A 10,968-nucleotide genomic window follows, 5' to 3' on the forward strand; every position below is an offset into this window, starting at 1 on the left:
AGCAATTCTTTGATATGACTACTATTCCTGGGGCAAACAAGCAAAAGTAACGACGAATAATCATTGATTGAACCAGATAAATGCATTTTACTTTAATTTTTTTATAATTCTATTCATGAGTGAAAATGTGGTGCAAATTTGACTAGTTAAAGCTTCCTAATGTTTGCAAAATATCTACCATATCTGACAAAACATGACTCCATCAATGAACAGCCCTTTAACTTCTTGATTTTATTTAAGAGCTGCACAGCAGTATATATCATAACCATAACAAAACACTCGAGTCAAAAACCCTCCACGAAAAGATATTCATAACAAATAGCTGTGATTGTTTTTGATCAGACTTCCTGTGGGTGTGATGACTGTTTTGTGCCTGAGTCATTTTGTTGCGATCTTTTAATTTTGTGCCTCCTGGCAAGAACTTCATGGACACAACAAGATCCTTTTCTTCTTTCATTTTGACAAACTTTTCTTGTTTTATCCAGCTTTTTTATTTTCTTATAAGTCTACAAAATGTTAGATCCTGTGTCATTTTTCAGTCAGCTCTTGTGTTGGTGAGTATGGGTTCTTTTACCATTTTTTTAGACAAAAACCTATTACACAATGTTTTAAAGAGATATCCAGAATCAAAAGAGTTGTGACAAAAAGGATTTTTTTTTCATGAGAGGTAAGAGAAGTCAGATGGAGACTGGTAGACTCACTTGAGAGTTGTTGAGCAGCGTAAGGAATTGAATTAAGTGTCTGTCATAAGTGCTTGACTGGCAACGGGGGCGTGTAAGTCCTCTTAGACAAATTAATGGCTTTTCATGGTTGTTGGAGAGACGGGGGCAGTGAGGGGAGGAGTGCTATTCCCTAATGTCATCCCATCACTGTTCTCAATTCTTCACTCATCACAACTCTATACAGTCTATTCCCAATTCTCATCCGGCTCTGCTATCGTGTCACAACAGATTTAACGTGGAGCAGGAATGGGGCAGAAAGAGGAGCAGAGGGACATAAATGGACATCAGGGTTAAAAGGAGGGAGAGAAGGAGACGGGGGAGAATAAGAGACATTTTAGAAACAAAGGGGAGTCACGTAAGGGTTGGAAAAACAATGGGGATTTAACAGAGACAAGTATGGAAGAAGTGAAGTGGGTGTTGATGCTAGAGTGGAGGAGGAAAAGGAGGGCTTAGAGTGGTCTTAATTTGAGAGCTAATACAGAGACAATAAGAAGTCTGCAGCTCTTACAGGATGCTAATACACTGTGTACGCATAAATAAATCTGAACACCATGAAGCAGCGTTGACTAGTGCAGGAGTAGACAGCAGAATGCAGAGAGAGTTAAATTGATAGATCAGATTTCAAAATTGTGACCCTGCAGGCTGTGTGACAACTCCAGCTGTGAGACTCTCGGCAGTTTCCATCACTGAGTCTTCCGATCAATAAAGACCATATCCTTCTCCTCGCAATGTATTTCATGATTGATCCTAACACCTTTCACATAGACTTGCCCACAGGGAGACATGGAAATAGACGCATGTGCACACCTCAATGCATTATGAGGAGAGAATGTGCAAAATCCCATTAAATCCACTCCATTCCTCCGTCTTCGCCTTCAGTGATCTCTCCTAATGTGATCCCAAATGACCGTCCGCTGTCTTAATGCCTGAGTTTATGGCCAGAAGCTTTGCTACTATCCCGTCTTTGAAGATTTCTTGCAAACAGCTGAGCCTACCTCCCTTTTCTGTCATAAAACCAAATTAAAAATCTGTTTGGACTGCTTTTTTCTTGTTATGCAAACTCAGCAATGAAAACATCAAAATATAAACAGTGTTTTTGTGTAGAAACGCACAAACCAGTGTGTGGATGCTTGCAGATGTTTGCAAGTTGTTTGTCTCTCCCCCCTCAGCATGAGCGTACAATAAACAAAACTTATCCCACCCAGGTGTTTCCAGACATCTGCTAGCTGTGGCTCTCCTCCTCCCACACACTCCTACTTATTTGCCCCCAGGCTCAGCCAAATCAATATATCATTAGCTAGTCTCTCCTCTCTCCTCACTCACCCCCCATGTGCTCCAACCTGAAAACCCTCCACTCCACTCTTACTCCATCTTCCCCTCACATTTCACACTATTTCATGCTGTTTTTCTCCCTTTACCTCGCCTCTCATCTTCACCCCCTTTGGCCTCAACCTCCACACACTCACGCTCCGGCTCAGCCTTGCTCCTTTGTGTGTTTCTGAACCTGACAAAAAGTGTGAAAGGGGGGTTTAAATAGGAGAGGGAGCTGTGTGTGTGTTTTTGTTTGTGTGTATGTGTGGGGGGTGAAAGTGTAAGAGAGGGGTGAATTTGAGTCATGTGAAGTAGAGATGGAGATGCAGGGTGAGGACAGGCGTGGCAGAAATATGGAGGAAAGCAGTAAGGAGATGGAGAGGGGGAGGGGAGGCTCACTGACTGGCTGGCTGGGTTTCTGTGAGGGTGAAATGAATGTGTAATTGCGATGTAGTGGCTTAACCCTTCGCCAGACAACTGAGTGATGGCGGCAGCGACAGCCACAACACTCCCCTGTGGAAGTGGGTCGCTAAGCTGTTGGGTAAACAGGGAGGTTGTCAGTATCGGAGTAAAGTCGACAACATCCCCAGCAGGTAGCAACATGCCTAGACACCGCTGAGAAGTGTCAATCATGGCACAAACTAGATTTAAAAAACAATTTTACAAACTGATGAGGATGATTTTGAAAAGTGGTTCCACCTTTAATTATAAACATTTCAGAAAGGCTTTAAACTAACATAAATTCTCTTATTTTGATTGAAGCTACTAAAAGTTCAAAGAAAGTAAAAAATAAGAGACAAAAGGACAGGGTGTTATAGAGACAGAAAGACTTGTCAGCTAAGCAAGACAGTATTTCATCCTGCTTCTCTCTTCATTCAACAAGCCACTTGTTCATTCACAACCCACTCCATCCTATGTTCCTCCAATTTATTTTACATTCTCTCCTCTTTTTTCTCCTCCCCCTCCTCACCCTCTCTCTACTTTGAACGGTGTGAGAAGAGGTGAAGAAGAGGGTAATTAAAATAAGGGTTTCTGTGCACTGAAATGAGACACGCCTCGCTCCGAAGAGATGGAATTATGAATGGGATGGGAGAGCAGTCTTGTGTGTTTTGAAGGCTGCACAAACAGGTAAACAATCAGATGTTCCCATTAAATGTTTCTTGCACCAGATTTAACCGACTTTGATGGAGCTCTCACTCTTGTTCACATGCATAAGGAACAAAGAAGTACAGCACAGCGTTGACTGATGTGTACAGCTCCCTGGAAACTAATCAAACACATGTGAAAGCTCTTCAGCCGAACCAAGAGCCCAGTTACTGTACCTTGCATGGTGACTGCAGAGGGAAGCATTGGCAAGACCAGGGAGGGTGCAGATGGAGGAGTCACCTTGAGGGAGAGGAGAGAAAGGAGGGAGGAGAGTGACACTGTAGCAATGCCAATTTATATCTTTTCAGGTCAGAAGCTCGACAGAGAGAGAGAAAAAAAACACTTGATGAAACATTAAACTGTATCCCAGAGAAGAAGTCACTGGAGCAACAGGAGAAAATCCTGTAAAGCTGAGATAATCATTACAGGTGTCAGCTTATGTTTGCAGTCACGTCTTTGTAATATGGAACCAAACACTGAGAGTCTGCCGGCGGTGACCAAACACTGAAGGACTCCGATCCGTCTCTCTGTGGACGTGTGGGTGGAAATGAAATAATATTGATTTAAACTCTCAGGCTCAGCTTTATAGATTGATTTTTACAACAGAAAACGAATGTCCTCCATGGGAAGTGGAAGTGGCATTTGTTCACAGCAGTGCTGTTCTTTGGCTCACCTGGGTTACTGTTTATCACAGCGACAGATTTGGGTTTTTAGTACTTTATAAGGAGGTAAAACAAGCCAGAGATACTGATCAGTTTCTGAGTAGCAAATATACATTGTGACCATGTTGTTGTCCTTGTTTTTTTATGTAGCGTTTGAAAATAGTATTATAGATTAATATTTTTTATGTTATGTTGTACTATTTGAAACATTTGCCTTGAGGGAAATTAGGTCCTTCATTTTAAACAACAGTGACATCTGTTGGCTGAGCATTGACACAGACTTCAAAAATACCACTTGTGGGATTCAGTATTTTTCTATTATTTTCAGATTGAACAAAACTATTTCAAACACAAAACTGCATCAGAAACATCACCAACAAATTAACTATTGGATTTAAATGTACGTACCTTTCACAGGATGCCTTGGGGAATTAAAGCGCCTTTGAGAAATAAAACCAGGCTATTTTTTGAAGATGTCTGACCTCAGTAGAAACAAAAGATGATGGAGATGAGCTGCACAAACACACAGGAAGACAGATAAATACACTCTGCATTCTGGGGTCCTCTATCCTAACTATGTCAAAGCCAAAGAAGAGGCATCACCTATAGGACAATAAAAGCTATTACGACCACTTCTACTATAGTTGTCTAAATTGGCTGACTTGAAATTTCAATTGCATGGGGTATAGTATAAGTTTCTTTTTAATATATAATTCTTTCATTTTTAACCATTATTTAACCATTAAGTCCTCTTTTCCCCCAGAAAGTCCTTTCTAAAATAGCACACCATTACAAAGTAACAAGACCACATAATGGATGACGTAATTAGACCCATGGCAGTAGAGGAAGTATTAACATAGCCTCATTACCACCACCGCTGTGTGGTTTGTTATTAGCCACAGGAAAGAAGCCATTACTGTGGTAGTATTAGAAATGTGTTTCAGGTGTGGCTGTGCAGAAAAAAAATACTGAAATGTTTTTTGTTTTAAAATGCCCTTGACTATTTCCTTGAAGAAGCAGCAGGTACGTGAGGCGGGTAATTGGAATTTATGTTAGTGTACCTTTGTTGAGAAGACCAAGGACTAAACACTTTTTGAGCGCAGTAAAATATAGCACACAATGATTAAGTGCTAATTTAAGAACACTCCCATACACACTCACTCAGGCAAACTCTACCTTCAAGACTATCAAAATTCCAGTCAAAGTGTTTTGATGTTCTGTGGAACAGCATAAGTCTCCAGATTGGAGGAGCAGTGTCTTTTTTTTCCTCATAACTGCCAAACTTAAAATCATTTAATGTAAAGAGTGGGTTATAAGGTGATGGATATCTATATCTATACCCCTTATCCCCCTGAATATGAACAAATTTACAATGCACGCTTTTTAATGCCATCCATGTTTCTGACACCCTCTGCTTTGATCGTTTTCAAAGCTGGATCACTGTTGTGTTTATGGTGAGTCACACAGATGAAAGCTGATGACAAAAGTTGATAACATTTAGCCACTTTTAAACTAAAAGAAACAAATGTTTAAAATGAATGGTTCAAACAAACTGAAAGGACGACTTACTTCCTTTTCTTTAAACGATGACACATTTGGAGTTATCCTGGTCACTGAATGTAGAGGGTAACAGAATATATTGGAACACTGACCAGCAGGGGGCATCAGTGTACCGTTAGCATGGCTGTTAGGCTGCAGTCTTGAAAACACAAGGACAACAAACTGACTTCAGCTCTGTTTTGTTCGTGGGACAACGTCCTCTGAAAATCTTGATTCTGTCCTCTGGACGTTTTATTCTGTGGCTAAGCTATCCGGAGCTGTTTTGACAGTTGATAGTTCACCCGTTTTAAAGAACCTAGATGCGCGCGCGCCCATGCAACGGAAGTCGCGTGTAGTTGCTACTGGCTAACTTCCTTCACCGAAACCAAACTCTTATAAAGTAAAATGTCGGATTGTTGTGTGTCTGGCTGTTCGAGCCAGAAAGAAACTAATAGCAAACTTAAATTTTACAGAATACCGTCTGCACGTCAGTCGTTGAATGCTCACAAGAGAAAGTTATGGCTACAGGCAATCCAACAAGTTAACGGAAGGACCGAGAATCTCAGGGGGGATGTTCGAATTTGCAGCGCTCATTTTATATCAGGTAAGACAAACCTGCTACATGCTGCACCAAACACGTTAACAAGCTGAGGACAAGCGGTTCGGAAAATGAATGAATGTTTGAGTTCGGAAGATTTGTTCTTACTATACGTCCCCCCTTTGAATGTCTCATAGGAGAACCGTCCAGGGATCACAACAATCCAGACTTTGTGCCCTCTGTTTTTAACTCCACCAAGCAAAACCCTAAGAGAAAAACAAAATGGTAAGATGTGTGTTTTTATCGTAGTTAGATTTTTGTGTCTTTCCACCAGGGACGTTCGTTTTCACTAATATCTTGTATTCTTTTTATTTTTATTTATTTAAATCTCAATTATATAGCCTAAATCGGACCGTATAGTTCCCCATCTCAGCATGTTTTATCTTGAATTAAAAGTACGCCTTCTGAACACTTCCGTGTCTTCGGTGAAAAAGGTGGAAAAAAACGAAAAGAAAAAATGGTATCAAAGTTTTTTTTGTTAGTGTAATGTTTTATGAAATTGACTATTATTAAACATAACATGTTTGATATGCATTTTTATTAATACATGTAAAATTAAACTGCATTGTTAGTTCCATTTGACCCCATCACAGTCCTGTAACACAGGACTTGCAGCATGACAGAAAAGACCTTAAGTCACCTTTTCAGACACATTTGTTTATTTACATAGTTCTTTTTTTCTCATTTTACAAATGTTTCAGTTCGAACAAAGACTTTAAAACAGAAAAAAACAATTTAGAATCCAGAGATTGATATACTTCTTTACTTATTACATCACAGAAATCAGCCATCTAGTTAGTCAGAGACATTTTTAAATTAGAATGCAAGTTTTTCCAATGCCAAAAATCCAAGAAAGATAATGTATGTTTTTGGTAGAGGGTACCACCCTACCTGTTGTAACTATGCCTCACATTTTTCACCCATGGTAACACATGAGAGGTAAGATCAGGAGCTAACCTTACACTAGCTAGAACAACAGCAACAAATATGACCAGGTTTTTAAGTCCTAAAATAATGAAAGTTAGTACTAGATTAAACATTATTTTATGATCTGTTATTAACCAAGCCATACTCCTTGCTGTTCAGCTGACAGCAAGAAGAGTATTCCATAACTAAACAATTAATTGAGGAAAAATGCCTTCTGAGAGTCTTAACACAGTCATTTCAGTTTAATATTAGTGCATAGTCCGTATGAACAATGTCTGCTTTACAATTGCTCCAAAAGTGTCCTAGGAACCAATCTGGTTATTAGTAAAATCATCTCCTTTATCAATTTCTCATAGAGCATATGGATATATGGATTATATAAACATTAGGTCATTAAACTCAAGCTATTATGTCGCACTACAGCCATATCACTGTGTCTCACTTAAGAGACAGTCCAGTTCCAGGTCTCTGAATTGGCAGTGAGATAGAGGTGAGACATTCACACATAGGTTTGTTAAAACATTTTTCAAAGGTATATGGGTCGTAGAAAAAGGAGGCGCCATGGAGCCAAAGATAAAATGGAAGATACAACAACTCAACCAAGAGCTGGTTCTCCTGCGGACCTCCAGTCTGCTGAATTGACTGAAGAAACAGAGACACTATCACCAGAGCCAATGGTAATAACTATTTTGAATTTATGCCTCTGTTTCATGCCTCTGGATACTTATAAGTAATTTGTTTTAATCTTTTATGATGTTGTCTGGAAGGCATACATTTTAACCTAAACAAAGTAACCTCCCTTTTTGATTTCCAGGAGGAAGAAACATTGACTGAAGATGCTGAAGCTGAGACCAAAACCAATACAATCACACCTCAAACACCACTCAGTCCAAACAAGGCCTTACCATCGTTTGGAGGCCCAGCAAGCATCCTCAAACTTGACAAAAAGTTTGCCGTTGTGCCTCTTAAACCTGTTTTCACACCAGCACAGGGTTATTGTTGTCAGGTGTGTATTGAGAACTTCCCCACTCTGTCAGAGTTTTTAAATCATGAACAGGAACATCATAGAAAAATCCAGGACCAAGAAAGTTGCGAACAGCCCTTGATAAGTCAAGCTGATTTTAAGAAGCTTCAACAAGTCCAAGAGCCATCTTTTCCGTGCAATATTTGTGACCGATCTTTTGCTTCGAGTCATCACCTTAAGCGTCACAAACTGCTGCATGTCAAAGACGGCAGGAAGTGCAATATATGTGGAGTGCTCTTCTGTCAGCGTCATAATCATGTTTTATATCTGCCACAAACTGAAACTTTAGTTGAGTTAGAGGAAGATTCCTCCATCATGGAGCCAGAAATAAGTCTGCTGGAAGGCCAAGAATCAAACCAGATACCTAACCCTGATGACAAACCTCTGAGTACCATGACCGTAACACTCCTGCCAACATCTCCACAGAACTCACCTTCTTCATCCAAATTCTCCAGACCTCTTTCTAAGACTCGAAATCCCCTTCCTCCGCCCTCACACACTAATGTCCTGACAGAAATCCCGTTACCAGTGTTAAAAAAATCTTCCTATGCACCTAACCAGATAGCCAATTACTCAAAGGGCCCAGTCCAGCCCCACTTTCCTCAAGGTATAGAACTCCCCTCATCACTACAGATATTTTCACCTAAGTTTCTCACATCACCATTCTTTGAGGTAACAAGAAATTATGATTATATTTTAAGCAAACAGAATGATGTTAAGAAGATCAAGGAGGAAAACTGGGAGGTGCCACTAACTTCTCTAGAGCGGCAAAGCTTTATGTCTGAGAAAGAAGAAATGATGTCTTACCTGGATGTTGTCTTCTGAATTTACAACCATAAGAGTTTAAAGACTTTTTCACAGATTGATGAAAATAGAATTTTCTAAGACCTCCCTTGAAAATCACAATTAAAGCTCCTCTTAGGAAAATTTTAGCTTGTGACAATTTTGGCACTCCCTTGTGGCTGTAATGTGAAGTGATTGTTATTTCATTTTTTTTGCCAACAAAACCTCATCTTATTTTTTTCAACAGAGACATGTTAGCCTTGAAGAGTCTTTGCCATGTAGAAACAATTACTTTGTCTAATACCAACTAATGTCAGGCATCAGTAGTAATGTAAAAATGTTTTCGATCTTTTAATTAGTTGTCTCCTTTTCTTTATTAAACATTGTTGTTGAATTTCTTTGGTAGGACCTTTAAAAGCTAACTTCATTTAGTGGCTCTACTTTATTAATGAAGGTTATACTGTTTTGACACAAAGACCTTCAGTCTACAGCAATATTGGACTTTGGATTCAGTTCCCTTTACTTTTTGCTGCTCTTTTGAACAAAGTTACCATGAATGTATTGTATTGTTCTACACCTCTGTTATTGTTGTCTTGTTGAAGTCTGGCTCAGCACAGCCTAGTATTTTCAGTCTCAGTGCCTTGATTCATAATGCTGCTTCTCTACATTAGTGTTGTAGTAACAATATTTTTTATGATGCCTTGAAGAATTTTTTTTTGTATTCCATTTGGGACCATACTTGTGCTTGTTATTTTCTCAAGGAAATGTGTTTTCTATATTTTGTGTCTATGTAAAAAATATCTTAAGCCTCTGTATTTTTAACATGTGAGTATCACTTCAGATGGATTGTGTGTACCTAAGTCTGAGGTTGCAAATGGACATTGATGATTCCCTCTCTGCTGCTCTAGCTGACATTAACCGATTAAAAACTGTGAAACAAGAGAAATTCTATTAGATTAACACGACTATGTGAATGTATGAATTCAAAACACTACTTTATAAGCTGAAGGTTGACTATTGTTAAGATTTTAGCTTTTTTGTGTATTCTTAACCATGCTTTTCACCACTGTTAATGGGTAGCAGTATAACAACTTCTTTTTTACCTCAATTTTTTTTTTCTCGCATTTGTCTGTGTAAGTCAGTTCAACAAAATAATAAAGTGTCTGCAAAAAGTCTGTTTCTGGGTTGGTAACTGTTACAAGAGATCAAGAAATAACTGACATCCTAATTTGATGTTCATGGAGTAGCTATCATTTCACTCACTGTTAGCAGGCAAATTACCATAGAGTGATAGATAGCTAAGAAATCTTGACTAATACAGCCCACTAAGAGTATTATGAATAACTTTTAGAGTGAAAGTCTTTTGGACAGATGTTAGCATAAATGTTGTGGACATTTAGCACATTAGGTACCTAATAAATTGGAGCAACTAACAACAAGATACTGATTGCCTTTCATCTAAAGTAACGTTTACACATGAAGAAATTATCTTTGTAAAGTATGAGCTTTTCACTTCTTTAGTTGATAACAACATCTAGTGGATTTTTAAAACCTGACAATGTGGAAAAGTTCTGTAATGGCTTATTTCTGATCTTTGAATAATTTGTATCTTGTTAGTTCAACAAAGAGGTTTCTACGGTAATTTCTGTTAGCGTTGATTTGGCGCCCCCTGTGGACAAAGTAATACTTGATCTTGTTGCTCTTGCCTCGCAGCTGTAAAGGCAGTGTTGTCTGACCAAAGAAAATGATACTGACTTGTTTTAACAACCGTGAGAAGAGTTAAAATTGTTTACTTTTCAAAATGCTGTCAATCTACTGGTCTGATACCTACTCCTCATTACTGTCGACCTTCTTGTTGATGGTCTTTTAAAGAAGCATTATTATAACCATCTAGAAACTCCTTACTGGGGCTTTGACTACAGTCACTGGACATAAAATTGATGTTTTATTGTTTATATTATGATAACAAGATCACTGATACATGAATATTCATTTTGTTTCGTAGCTAGAGTTTTTTTCCCCACAGAAAAAAGTAGGTTACTTTGATTTCATTAGTCATACCCACAGTCCATCTTTCAGAAAACCTCCTGTGCCACATCTCAGATCCAGATGAGAGTTCACTGTCTGCTGTCTGACTCCGTCTGCACGCTGTACGCTCCCTATTGGTCAGAATCCACCGGTTATGGTGAACAGTGGTTATAATAGACTGCTCTGACTGTCAGTCTAGATAAACTACAACCCTGATTGGCTGACGTC

At 38.9% G+C, this 10,968-nt stretch overlaps 1 protein-coding gene across 1 annotated transcript; it reads left to right on the top strand.

The window, feature by feature from the left end:
- The first annotated feature begins 5,520 nt into the window (after positions 1–5,520).
- On the top strand, positions 5,521–9,814 carry LOC141798831 (uncharacterized). The gene is made up of 4 exons (XM_074680694.1): positions 5,521–5,984; positions 6,116–6,203; positions 7,438–7,582; positions 7,720–9,814. Exons 1-4 carry the CDS (start codon positions 5,786–5,788, stop codon positions 8,752–8,754), a joined length of 1,467 nt encoding a protein of 488 aa, XP_074536795.1. The 5' UTR covers positions 5,521–5,785; the 3' UTR covers positions 8,755–9,814.
- The last annotated feature ends 1,154 nt before the right edge of the window (positions 9,815–10,968 follow it).

Source organism: Halichoeres trimaculatus, unplaced genomic scaffold (genome assembly GCF_033239565.1).
Source record: "Halichoeres trimaculatus isolate MK-OKI-2021-1 unplaced genomic scaffold, fHalTri1.1 fHalTri1_scaffold_11, whole genome shotgun sequence".
In the NCBI taxonomy this organism is placed as follows: domain Eukaryota; kingdom Metazoa; phylum Chordata; class Actinopteri; order Labriformes; family Labridae; genus Halichoeres; species Halichoeres trimaculatus.

What these genes read in the sequence shown, in the direction of transcription:
- LOC141798831 (XM_074680694.1), top strand. Translation starts at nt 5,786, where the DNA reads ATGTCGGATTGTTGTGTGTCTGGCTGTTCGAGCCAGAAAGAAACTAAT. An exon ending in CAGCGCTCATTTTATATCAG is followed by an intron (nt 5,985 to 6,115) that starts GTAAGACAAACC and finishes AATGTCTCATAG; the next exon opens with GAGAACCGTCCAGGGATCAC. An exon ending in CCTAAGAGAAAAACAAAATG is followed by an intron (nt 6,204 to 7,437) that starts GTAAGATGTGTG and finishes CATTTTTCAAAG; the next exon opens with GTATATGGGTCGTAGAAAAA.